At 44.2% G+C, this 13,861-nt stretch overlaps 1 protein-coding gene across 1 annotated transcript in view; it reads right to left on the bottom strand.

The window, feature by feature from the left end:
• LOC122800243 (RNA-binding protein EWS-like) overlaps positions 1-13,861 on the bottom strand; it is a 782,654-nt gene that overhangs the window by 712,695 nt on the left and 56,098 nt on the right. Inside the window, exon 2 of the mRNA XM_044069735.1 lies at positions 10,177-10,213. Coding sequence (XP_043925670.1) covers positions 10,177-10,213 — 37 coding nt within the window. The remainder of the gene's footprint in view (positions 1-10,176; positions 10,214-13,861) is intronic.

The following is a 13,861-nucleotide window of genomic DNA, read 5'->3' as shown; positions in this document are numbered from 1 at the left end:
TTAGAGTAGAGAGGAAGGTGGTAATGCTTAGAGAAAGTATGCACTGAACTCCAAGTAGCTGCCTCCAAAATATCCTTAGTTGCCACCCCCCTTAGAAATGCTGTTGAAGTGGCAGTAGCCCTAGTGGAATGAGGCCTAATCCCAGCTGGAATCTCCTTGCCATGATGGGAATAACAAAATGCAATGCAAAACCCAATCCACTTAGAAATAGTTTGTTTTGACAGGCTTGCCCTGAGAACTCAAAGCAAAAGAAACAAACAACTGCTGAGACTGCCTAAAATCCTTAGTCCTGCTTAAATAACGCAACTGCCTGTGTACATCTAAAGTGTGCAAAATCTTTTCCCCCTTATTTTGGGGATCTGCATAAAAAGTAGGCAAATGAATAGTTTGGTTTAAAGCCACACTAGAAACCACCTTAGGCATAAAGGAAGGATTAGTACGTAATGATACCCTATCCTTATGGAAAATCAAAAAAGGCTCAACCGCCATAAGGGCCTGCAATTCAGAAACCCTTCTTGCAGAAGTAATGGCCAACAAAAAAGCAGTCTTCCATGACAAATATTTCAATTCAGCAGTAGCCGCAGGCTCAAAAGGTTGTAGAGTAAGTTTCTCCAACACAAAATTGAGATCCCAAGCAGGAGTAGGAGCTCTCTGGGGTCTTATATTCTTTGCCCCTCTAAGAAATTGCTTGAACAAAGGATGAGAAAACAATGGTGGGTCACAATCATAGTGAGCTGAAATTGCTGCAGCATGAATCTTAATGGAAGAGAAAGACAAACCTTTGTCCAATAACTCAGTAAGGTATTGAAGAGCCACACCCAAATTAGGCTCAGAAACCTCCAAATCCTTTGCTGCACTCCAAAATAAAAATCTCTTCCATTTTTCTGCGTACACTTTCCTTGTACTAGGTCTTCTGGCTTCCATAATCACATTTAAAACTTGTTGAGGAAGTTGAGACCTGCTGTGGTTCAAAACAGAATATGCCAGGCTGTTAGATGGAGAGGGAAGCTTGACATTGAGTAGATGATCGTCCCTCTGAGACAATAGGTGTGGAATCAAAGGTAAAGGCCATGGAGGCTTCCTTACCAGACTCCTCAGTAATGGGTACCAGTGTTGCCGAGGCCAATCTGGAGCTATTAAAATCATCCTTGGCTTGTCTTGTCTGACCTTTAGGAGTACCTTTGGGAGGAGAGGCAGAGGTGGAAAGGCATACACATGAAGATTTTTCCAACTGAAAGAAAGAGCATCCACTTTCCAAGCTGTGTGATGAAAACTTTTCGTGCAAAACTTTGGCAGCTGGTGGTTTAGTGGAGAAGCGAACAGATCTATGTCTGGAGTTCCCCATGACACTGTCAATTTCCGAAATACATGAAGATCCAGTTTCCACTCGTGGGGATCCATGATTTGCCTGCTTAACACATCTGCTAAGGAGTTCTGTGCTCGGCAGAAACCTTGCCTGAAGAGTTAGTTGCAAGCTGAGCGCAGTCTCCCACAAAATCATTGCTTGCCTGCATAGAGGATAAGAATGTGTTCCCCCTTGTTTGTTGATGTACCACATGACAGTTGTGTTGTCTGTTAGAATCAACACCTGCCCTGGAAGAAGCAACTCCTTGAAAGCCAGTAATGCAAACTGGACTGCTAACATCTCCTTCATGTTGATATGTAGATGCTGTAGTCTGGCAGGCCACTTGTCTTGTATCCACTTTCCATTCAGATGAGCTCCCCAAGCTATGTCTGAGGCATCTGTCGTTAGAATCTGACTCGCCTCTGGCCGGGTCACAGAGAGTCCCTTGTTTAGGTGACATTCCTGAGCCCACCACAAAAATTCCTTTTGAATGCAAGGTATTATTTGAATGACAGTGTCCAAATCCTGGCAGTGCTGTGTCCATACATTTTTGAGATACCATTGCAGCTTCCTCATATGCAGTTTGGCATTGGGAAGCACCAGAATACAAGATGCCATGAACCCTAAGGCTTGAAGGACTGTCCTTGCAGTCAGCCCGGACTGAAGAGATAGTGGATGGAAGTAAAGGGAAAGATTTTGTTTGTCCGGGGTTAAAAAGGCCATCTGGGTTGCTGTATTCAGTCTCACACCCAGAAAGCACAGGTCTTGAGAGGGTACTAGACTGGACTTTATTTCGTTCACAGAATACCCCAGGCATCTTAGCACTGCTATCACATATTCCAAATGCTGTAAAAGGTCTTCCTTTTCTTGAGCCAGAATCAGGCAGTCGTCCAAGTAAGGATAGATTTGTATTCCTTTGAGCCTGAAGTAAGCTATCACTGGAGCCAGAACTTTTGTGAATACTCTGGGCGCAGTAGATAAGCCAAAGGGCAATGCAGAGAACCGATAATGGGAATTCCCAGCTCGAAAACGCAGATACTTCCTGCAACTTAGTCTGATAGGCACATGAAGGTAAGCCTCCTTGAGATCTAAAGTTACCATCCAGTGATCTTTGCCCAGCAGAGGTAAAAGCTGTTGTAACGTCAACATTTTGAACTTGGGAATGTCCAGATAAGTGTTGAGGATAGATAAATCCAAAATTGGTCTCCACGTGTTCCCCTTTTGGTACTAGGAACAGGCGAGAATAAAATCCTAGGCCCCTTTCTGGTACAGGAACCTGCTGAATGGCCCCTATTTGGAGCAACAGAGAAATTTGCTTGTGAGCTTCTTTTCTTTGTAGAGGAGGAATGTCTGGCATGCCTTTGAAAGGAGGCAAGGTATGGAAATAAAACCTGTAACCGTGGTGAATGATATCCAATACCCATCTGTCTTGGGTAATTAAACTCCAATTTTCTTTGAAAAGTGCCAGTCTTCCTCCCAAAGGTGCTGCCAGACGAGAAGGCACTGGCAGCTCGAAAGGCAGGTCATTGGGTCTGTTTACGAAAGGGCTGACCCCTGCCCTCACCAGAAGACTGAGCAGGTGAACTCCCTGTTCTTGGCCTAAAAGAACCTTGAGCCCTGCCCCTACCACGTCTAGACCTACCCCTACACTGGGAATCATAAGAAGGATATGTCCATCCTTTAGTAGGCCAATTTCTACTAAACTTCGGAGGCTGAACCTGCAAAAAATCTTTAACAGTCTGCATAGACTTAGCCTTGTCCTCCATTTTCTTTAAAACTGCTTCCACAGGCGAACCAAACAACACATCAGACTGCAACGGAGCATCCAAAATCCTTGTCTTAACATGCTCAGCTAAATTCTGATCCTTCAGCCAGGCATGCCTGCGAAGAACAGAACCAGTGGCAGCCACCCTCGAAGAGGCCTGCACAGCATCAAAACCACATTGCAAGGAATGCTTACCCACCTGTTCAGACACATGAACTAAATCCTGCAACTCTTTACACTCAATACCTTCCGCCAGAGCATCTACCTTAGACTTCAATTGTGAAAGGAGATAATTTTGATATTTTAACATGTGGAACTGGCAATTCAAAGCCCTCATGGCTAAAGTGGAAGAAGTATACACCTTCTTTCCCCATCTATCCAAAGCCCTTGCCTCTATCAGGAGGAACAGGATTTTTAACAACAGAAGCCTTAACACCTTTAGGTCCCTGAGAAACAGTTTCTGGGTCTGCCCTAGGACTCTTAAAAAGATACTTATGAGCTTCAGGCACCCTATAATACCTATCCGGTTTAACTGGGGCAGGAGGCAAAGAATCAGGGTTCAGGGAAGCCTCTGCAAAACATCTTCCACCACATCCAGAACAGGAGGTATAGCTAAAGGCCTATGCTGGGGTAAAAACAAAAATTCCCTAAGCCTTTTCCTGGAATCAGAGAAATCTTGACCTTCCCATTTAAAATGCTCCCTCATGGAATGAAGAGTCTCTGAAAAAGAAAAATCCTCAGGAGGAGAAGCCGAAGGAGTAGAATCATCTACATCAGAATCAGAATAAGGAGGATACTCCTGTAAGTCTTCAGCCGAAGACTCAGAAGCCTCCGAACACTGCTCAAAACTCTCAAGCTCAGGTTCCACCCTAGGCCTCTTATCAGGAGGGGGCATAGAACCCCTAATCATAGTAATCAAATCTTCTGCCATTTTAAGCATATGTTTCTTAGGCAAAGATCCTGAAGAACTAGGAGAGACACCTGCTGAAACTAAACCTGGCCTGCCTCTCAAAGAAGCCTTGGAAACAGAAGGGGAGGGCCTAACCACCTTGGGAAGGGAGGGGAGAACAGCCACCTGAGAAGCCCCTTCAGCCTGGCCTACCTCCTGAGAGGACACATCTTGTAACAGTAAAGTCTCCCCCTGAGACTCCAAAGAAACTACTGGCAGAACCTCCGGCTCCACCGAGCCTTCTAAAGAACCGACGTCCGGGACTGACGGTTCTTCCAACCTAGGCTTAACTGCTTTGTCCTTGCGCTTTTTAGACGAAGCGGGCGTCGGAGCATCCGACGGCATTTTATAATTACAACGCTTCCCAAAAACTAACCTGGCACAGTCTAATCTTCTCTTTATAGTGCGTTTGTTAAATCTAGCACAAGAGCGGCATCCAACAACATCGTGCTCAGGCCCTAAGCAAGGTATACACAAGGTATGGTAATCCCTATGAGGTATCTGTTTCCCACAAGAAATACAGTTATTTACTTTTCTGACATCCGGTTAAATACTGAGGCAAGAAAAAACCAAAATATTCCCCAACGGGGTACTTAGCCAACTTTGATTCGGTCTGAAACTCCGACTTCAGAAAATTTCAGAACGCCAACCTGCACTCGCAAAACTGCTTCTGCATCGGACCATGCGGCAAAAAAGACTGAGGATATGACGTCGGTCATGCGCATTTGTACCCTGGCGTCCTGACGTCAGACTAATGCGCCTTGACCGACGTCAGCCATATACTTTGGTATTCGGGCCGACTGGGACAGCGGACTACCCAAGTGTTAGGACTGCAGCAATGTGGGATGAAGAACATCTACCAATTTTTTGTTGGCCAATTTCTGCTGAAGCGAGGGGGCTGTACCTGCAGGAAATCTTTGACTGTCTGCATAGATTTTGCCTTATCCTCCATTTTCTTTAAGACTACTTCTGCTTTAACTCCAAAAAGAACATCCTGCTGTAAGGCAGCATCTAGAAGCTTTGCTTTAACATGATCAGGCAGAGTTTGTTCCTTTAACCAAGCATGCCTACGTATAACAGACCCAGTGACAGCTGCTCTGCAGGAAGCCTCCAAAGAATCAAACCCACATTGTAAAGTATGTTTGCCCACCTGTTCAGTTGCATGCAACAGATCCTGCATTTCTTTCAATTTAGACTGTGGAGGGAGTGTGCTCATTCTTTGTTTTAACTGAGACATAAGAAATTGCTGATATTTTAGCATGTGAAACTGACAATTTAGTGCCCTCATAGCTAGAGTGGCTGAGTAAACCTTTTTCCCCCACCTGTCTAGTGCTCTGGAGTCCCTTTCAGAGGGTACAGGATTTTTTTTGCCATAGAAGCCTTAGCCCCTTTGGGACCCTGGGAGATGGTCTCTGGGTCAGCAACAAGGCTTTTACAAAGAAATTTGTGGGAATCAGGCAATCTATAGTATCCTGTCAGGTTTGGCAGGAGCAGGAGGCAGAGAATCTGCGTTCAAACTGGATTCTAAGTAAACATCATCCACAATGTCTAAAACTGGGGGGGATGGCAAGTGGTCTGTGCCGGGGGAGTAAAAGAAACTGAGCCTTTTCTTTGAGTCAGAGTAGTCCTGACCTTCCCAGTGAAGTTTCCCCAAATGAGTAGTCTTCAGGAGGAGAAGCTGAGGGAATAGAATCCTCAGCATCAGAATCTTCATAAGGGGAGAAGGAGTAATCTTGGTCCTCAGAGGAGCCTGAGGAAATAGACACTTGTTCAGAGGAGGCATAATCTTCCTCTTGTCTAGGCCTTTTGTCGGGTGGGGGTTGGGAACCCCCGATTAAAGAGATCAAATCTTCAGCCATTTTGAGCATCTGTTTCTTGGGCATGGGGCCTTGAACTGGAGACTGAAGTGCAGTCTTTTTAGGTTTAATAGGAGTCTTAGTATACGTTTTTATGGTAAGTGTCAGTCTGAAGACACCTTCAGAAACAGAAGGTGTTTCTGCAGCACCGACATCTTTTTCAGCAGTGTCGTTGGTAGGGGCTAAACAAAATGGCTGCGTCAGCCTAGTACTTTCCGCCAAAAGTTCCGAAGCGGTCTCAGGTTCCAGATATGCGGTAGTCAGGGGCTGTGTCGGAGCCTCACTGAAGACTGGTTAACCGGAGACCAGACCAGTCGAGGCCTATGTGCAAGTCGGTGGCTCCGACAGCATAGTGTAGTTAAATTTTTTACTGTAGTGTCGTGCGAAATCAAAGCGTCTTTTTATAGTACGCTTATTAAACCTAGCACAAAAACGACAACCAGTGACGTCGTGGCCTAGGCAAGGTATGCAGTAAGAATGAAAATCCTTATGAGGCATTTGCTTCCCATAAGAAATATAATTAACTTTTTCTGACATCGGTCTGTGGCAAGAAAAGTTTCCCTAACGGGGTACTTAGCTTTATTGAAAAATTCGGATCTGAAATTCGACTTCGAAAATCTCAGGAGTTGGCCAACCGGCACTTGCGAACTGCTTCTGCTTCGGGCACCGCGTGGCAAGAAAGACTGAAGAAAAGGCGTTGGATGCATTATAAATACCTCTGGCGCACTGACGTCAGGGAAGAAGCGACAGCAACAGACGCCGGACCAAGACTTTGGAATTCCTGCCGACTGTGGGACCGCCTGACGACAGGATAACACAAGTGTGATGACTGCAGCAGGGTAACACGATGAACATCACAGAGTTTCCAAACAACCTCAGAGTTGCTGCTCAATGCTAAAAGCTTAAAAAAGCTAACTACAACCTTACAGCCCTCATCACTCGGGAGAATGTAGACTTCTGTGCCATGACTGAAACTTCATTTAAAGCCATAGAAAGTACTCCTGGAGTACAAGGCTACATAGTCTTCCAGACATTTAGATCAACAGCACAGGCTGGAACCCAAATTAGAGGTGTCTCTCTACATTAGCAACATATACCTCTAGACCAGGGGTCTGCAACCTGTGGCTCTTCCACCCCTCTGCAATGGCTCCCTGCAGCTTTGAAAAATAATGGCCACTCTACTACACCACACACAGAGTGATAGAGGACAGGACTTTAAATATTGCTCTTAAACACTTAGAAACTTGCTAGAACAACACGATTTCTGCTGCCATGAATTCTACACAAAGAGCGATTTAGCAATCTCTTGGTGGCAGCAGCATCTCCTGAAAGCTTTCCATACTCAAAGTCTTAGCACAAAATAATCTGGACAGAGCCACAAACAAAAGGGAACAAAGAACAATAGGGATGGATGGACTTAATATTGCTCTTATAAAAAACTTAGTAGAATGACATGGTTTCTTTTAATATGCATTTTACACACCCACACAGTTACCTCAACTGTGCAGATTTTTGCAGAATGTCCTGACTTTTGCCTCATATTTTTGGTCTCCTTCTCATAAAATGGTGATTTTTCTGGCAAATCACTGAGGGCTGAAGTCACAAAAAATAAACATTTGAGTTTCAGACTTCACCCCCTTCAGAAAATTCATGCTAATGGAAAATCTGTTATTCTATCAACTTTAAGTTCATAAGAAACTTTAGTGTCCCTATTTTGGGGTCTTTGTACCTCATTATGGCTTTGCCCAGACTTCTTGTTTTAAGAGAGAGATATATTGAGCAATCCCAAAAAAGGAACAAAACTAGGAATGGATTTCAGATATTGCTCTTATAAACTTCGTTTTTAAATAACTACATATAAACTTTATATGCAGTGTTATTTTAGGAGTCAAACGGTTTTGTGGCTCCCGACAAATTTTATATGACAGGAGAGAGGCCAAAAATGGCTGTTTTGATGCTGAAGGTTGCAGACCCCTGCTCTGGACACCATGGAGCTCAGCCATGTCCAAGTCACCATAGATGATGTCCTTAACCATATCACAGCTAGCAACATTCACCATCTACACCCCTAGAGTACCAACTCAAACCTACTAGAACTGGTCACTATCTAAAACACACAACCTACGCATAGCGGACTACCAGACTACAGACTGGTAAAAACTTAGTGCCTCCAATTCACAGACACAATGCTTCCTGGACTTACAAACAACCGGGAATAGACAGGGCAAGCTCCAATCATAACAGGATCAACTATATGGGATCACATACTCAACCCCCCCGCCCCGGGTATCATTCCTCAAAAGTAAGGCAAGACCACAAAGCTGTCTCCTATAAGGTAAAACTCTACACAAAAACCCAGACGAACATTTAGGAACTATTCTAAACCAACCATATATTAATATCTAATCTTAATCATATCTTAAGTGAGTGTCCAAATTCAATGCTCCCCCAAACCCAGAGACCACAGTGACCTATGCAGAATTATACATAATCATGTGGATGGCACCATAGACTGCCATAACTACCAAAAGTAAACCCAAAACAAATACTTAGTCCAATGAGGCCAAATAAGAGGTCAGGACAGACACAACTGGAAGATGATCACAAGGCCTTCTTCAGCTAGGTCAGGAACCTTTTAGGTAGCACTACCTTCATTGATCAGGGCGACAAATATGCTGGCTGATAAATCAAACGCCACCCCAAAACTCGACAATGTAAAATACCCTCCACAACTTACTAACCCTCCAAAATACGGACACCGGGGGCTGGCAACACTTCCTAAAAGCCACCACCACAGTGAGTGCAAAAACACCCCCAGTTGCCTCCTGAACAGTCCAAAACACAACCCATCAAAAACACTTTAGGTACTCCAACTATGACCTTGAAATGTGTTCATTCTTTACTTGGAATGTAGCCTAAGTCATTCCTCTCCACAAGGGCAGACTAACTGAACAAGGGAACTACAGATCCAATTTAACAAGCCTAAAGTGAGGCCACCTCCACCAAGAAACCAATCACCAGAGGAGAACCCAAGAGCTCTGTGCTAGGCCTGCTCCTGCTCAGCATGTACTTCTTAGAAAACAAAGCTAATGATAAAGACTTCTAGCTCACCAAGTTACCAAAACAGGAGCTATAATAGAACCCCCCCCCCCCCCAAAAGACACCAGTCATTGTGATCAACTATCTTGCAAATGTGTTGGTATCACAAGCCATGGCTTAAACTCAATGCATAAAACCATGCACAATTCCCCTTTGGTGAAACTGTCAACCCCAAGTTAATTACTGCAATAAAATACCCCAAGCGTCAGCCCAGTAGTACGGGACCCACAAACACATGTTGACAGCAATCTGGCTTATGACCAACACATAAGCCAGTAAGACAATGATTTCCTTTCCTAACTTATAGGAAATGGTATAGCCATCAGGATCCAAGTTATAGCATCACTAAATCAGCTCTTATCAAAACCATCATCAAAAGCAATGCCCCCTTTTAGCATGCATCTAACCAGACACTTGCAATAATTGGAACGCACACAAAGGTTTCTCACCAGGAAAATTCAGGGGCTGAATACCCTATCCTAAACGGATTGCCTACAGGCTGGGTCTCTGCATTCAGTCTCCTACAGGCTGAAAACAGATTTTTGCCTAGATTACAGGGTGCCCGTAGACCCAGCCCGATGATCTGTTACACATGTACAAAACAGAATCAGAAACACTGGATCCAGAGATCTGAGCTTTGCTTGTCTCAAACACAAAGTGGAGAAACAGATGCGTCTCAAAGAACCAACACTATGAAAAAGGATCCCAAACACATGTAAAAATAGTTAATCCCAGACATCAAACAGACCTTTGACAACTGGATGTGAAGCAAGTTTCTCCCTGGTCCGGTTGCCATGTCCCTTACAATAGAAACAATCAAAAAGAAAAATACTATTCTAACCAACAATCTGCTTACAAATCCTGCGTTACTTCCCTAATATGCCCCTTCATAGATACCCACGATAATCAGGACCCAAATTGTTTGGTGTGTACGGCTAGGCTTGCAAGGGCCCTAGTAATTAGACTGGTAACAACCAATGAACAGGCTCCTGAAGCAGACTAGTATTACACTAACAGAAGGGAAATTAAAACCTTAGGAATACTAGCTACCTGTGCAGTTTTTTTTATACTTAACTTTGTAAACAGAAAGGCAGTTTCATTATGAAGTCAATAAAAAATTAACAAATCTAACAAAAAGCATGCCAAGTGTTACTGGACTCACCTCTGTTGAGCCCCAGTTTGAGCGTAGGCACTATAATCTGCAAAACAAAATAATTAAAATTACTATAACTACAACATTAGCTTCAAATTTATATGCTGCTCAAAAGGTCCAACTAGGGATTTTTTTTATTAAATTTATTTATTACAAGCATGGGCACAAGGAAAGCTTCACATACACAAGATTAAATCATAGCACTAAATATAACAACCAGAAGGTACAAACACAGTTCATACAGAGAACATTCACAGAGAACTCTTCGTACATTCTTAAGACACAGAACGCAAATGTAGCACCAGTACTATCCAACGGACAGCTTTCATGTTCAGTGAAACTGCAATGCACACAAACTGTAAAAACCTACTACTGGTCAGTGTGCAACTACAGTTTAAAAAAAAAAAATCAGTGCGAGTACCAAACAGCTTCACAAACTACTGCAAATTGTTTTCAAATTTAACAAAATACATTTTTCATGAATGCAAATTCACATGTTGGGCACAGTATGTTTTACAATCATACTATCCATTACCAATGTTGCACTGGCAATGTAAAAACTTGATTCCTATGTAATACATTGGTTATATTTTCAGTGTTGTAATTCTACCACGTGGACTGGAGAGATGCACAAAGAAACAGAAGGAGCTGCAGCCATGCTTTAGTTTGTAGTCCAATTCAATTTTCTAGCCATTTCTCCACTGTAGAAGTCTGAGCAACTCTGCTAAAATGTGGTCAGGCTTAAAATGGACCTCAACTCAAGGCGCTTTTAACAAAACAAAGTTAACTACCTTTAATAATGCAAAAACTTACCAGCAATGCACCATATACTCAGAGAGATGCTGAACCATTTATCACAACATCTCAGCTGTTAAGGAAAAATTAGTCACTAACCTCCTTCCTGTTTTGTACATACTAAATATCCCAAACTATTCTTAGCACTGTAACATTTAAAAAAAATTGCAAATGTTCAAAAACTTTTAGTTATAAACTGACCATAACTTTAGATGTTTGGGATCCATCTCGCCTACATTCTGTACTGATGGGCGAGGAGCCAATCCTCGGCTCCGACTCTGCACGCTATGCTATAGAGCGAAGCCTCTTATTGGCTGAGCTATTCTATATCCCAGGATGCACCACCACTACTTCCCCAGATCTTGTTTGTCCACACTCATGCACACACACAACTGTTTATATAACATGCCAGATGTTTCAAGATGAAACGATAGTACTCGGACCGTCCGGTCTCTTCTGATCTCCAAGGCAGGGGGAAGGAGGGTGGGTTATTAGGAATGTAGGCGAGATGGATCCCAAACCTCTAAAGTTATGGTAAGTACATAACTAAAAGATGTTATGTGATCCTATCTCGCCTACATTCTGTACTGATGGGACAGCGTCCCTAGCACCCGATTCCTGGGTGGCTCACTGGAAAACACTCCTGAGAACTGTGGAACCAAATGAAGCTCGCCCCCGAGATGCCACATCCAATTTGTAGTGGGAAATGAAGGTGTGCGGAGAAGACCACGTAGCCGCAGCACAAATGTCGCCAATGGTAAGCTTAGAATGGAATGCTATTGAAGTAGCCATAGCTCTTGTAGAGTGAGCTTTGACAGAGATTGTAAGCTCGTTTTTAGAAGAGGAATAAGCCTGACTAATACAGTCCCTGATCCACTTGGCAATAGTGACCTTTGTGACGGCTTAGCCCAATTTATTGTCCGAAAGGGACACAAACAATTGATATGTTTTCCGTGTTTGTTGGGTCCTATCTAAATAAAATCGCCATTGTCTGTGAACATCCAATGTGTGGAAGATGTATTCTGCTTGGTTTGAGTACTTTGGGAAGAAAACTGGCAGTTCCAATGATTGTTTCAGGCAAAAACTGGAACAAACTTTACGGACAAAGGATGGGTTAGGCCTGAGGGATACTATCTTTGTGAAAAAACAGGTATGGTGGTCTGACAGATAGAGCTTGAAGCTCTGAAACCCTTCTGGCTGAAGTAATCGCGACCAGAAAGGCAGTTTTCCAAGAAAGGAATTTCAAATAACAGGTTGCTGCCGGTTCGAAGGGGGAGGAGGTTAAGGCACGTAATACCACATAGAGATCCCACGGAGGAGCAGGATGAGAAATCGGAGGTCGTAAAAGCGCAGCACCTTTTATGAAGGTATTACACAATCTGTTGCTCATCAAAGGTGGGTTTATAGATTCATGAAAATTGGAAATAGCTGCCAATTGGCACTTGATGGTAGAGACTGAAGAACCTTGATTGAATAAGGAAGTTAGAAATTTCAGGACTTCTGACACCGGGACAGTGATGGGATCTAGACCCCGGAGTTGAGCCCAAATAGCAAATCTCTTCCATTTGCTAGTATACAATATCCTAGTGGCAGACTTGTGGGCCGAGGATAAGATGCTTATGACTTCCGGGTCTAAAGTATGATCTCTGACTACAGTCGGAAGAGGAGGAGCCAAGCTGCAAACTTCAAAGAGTGAAGGGACCGATGGAGTTGTCCCGACTGATGAATTAATAGGTCCGGGATCTGATCCAGGAACCATGGACTGTCCAGAGAATACTTTCGAAGATAGAGAAACCATACCTGACGAGGCCAGTAAGGGGAAACTAGAATCATTTTGCTCCCTGAGTCGCCTTTTGGATCACTCTGGGAAGGATGGGAACCGGAAGGAAGGCGTAAAGCAAACCGGTGGGCCAAGGATGGGCTAGGGCGTCCATGGGAATCTCCCCAGGAGCTGGAATGAGTGAGAAGAATTTTCTGCACTTCGCATTCAGCGGGGTTGCGAAAAGGTCGCAACAAGGAGTTCCCCATCTGCTGAAGATCTGAGTTGCCACTGCATCATTCAGAGACCACTCGTGAGGAGAGAGAATAATTCTGCTTAGTCTGTCTGCTATCACGTTGGATCTCCCAGGGATATGAGTCGCTACCAGAAAACGTCTGGTCGCCACTGCCCATTCCCAAACTCTCATGGCCTCTCTGCAAAGGGGGTAGGATCTGGTCCCTCCCTGCTTGTTCAGACACCAGACTACTGACATGTTGTCGGACTGAATGGCAATTATGCCCTGAGGGAGGTAATCGTGGAGGGCTTATAGAGATAGAAGCACCGCTCTCATTTCTAGAATGTTGATGTGAAGGAGACTCTTGTCGGAATGCCAATTGCCTTGGACTGACCTACCCAAGTAATGCCCCCCCACCCCATCTGGGAGGCGTCCGTCGTCAATGTGGCCATAGGAGGAGGAGGAATGAAGGGTCGTCCCTGATCCAGATTGGAAGACACCAGCCACCAGCGAAGGTCCCGTTTGCAGGTTTCCGTGATCCGTATGAGGTGACTGAGAGGGAGATCCTGAAAGGACCACTGGGTCGATAGGAGCCACTGGAGAAATCTCATATGCAATCTTGCTAAGGGGACTAGAAGAACAGTGGCTGACATGGAGCCCAATAGCTGCAGGACCATTCTGGCTGGGGCTTTGGATTTGAGAAGCAAGGCTCGGACCAGAGCCTGAATCGTCTGTATCCTTTCTGTAGGAAGATAGGCCCGCATTTGGTTTGAGTCTATCTCTACTCAGATGAACCTTATACGCTGAGATGGCAGCAACACAGACTTTGGCCAATTGAAGGCGATTCCAAGGGAAGAGCCTAGTGATATGGTGGCTGCTAGGTTCTGCAATAGACTACGCCTGGA

Source organism: Protopterus annectens, chromosome 4.part0 (assembly GCF_019279795.1).
Source record: "Protopterus annectens isolate FY-2018-M chromosome 4.part0, PAN1.0, whole genome shotgun sequence".
NCBI lineage: Eukaryota > Metazoa > Chordata > Ceratodontiformes > Protopteridae > Protopterus > Protopterus annectens.
Note: the sequence above shows the minus strand (reverse complement) of the source record. Positions and strands in the feature narration are given on the sequence as shown.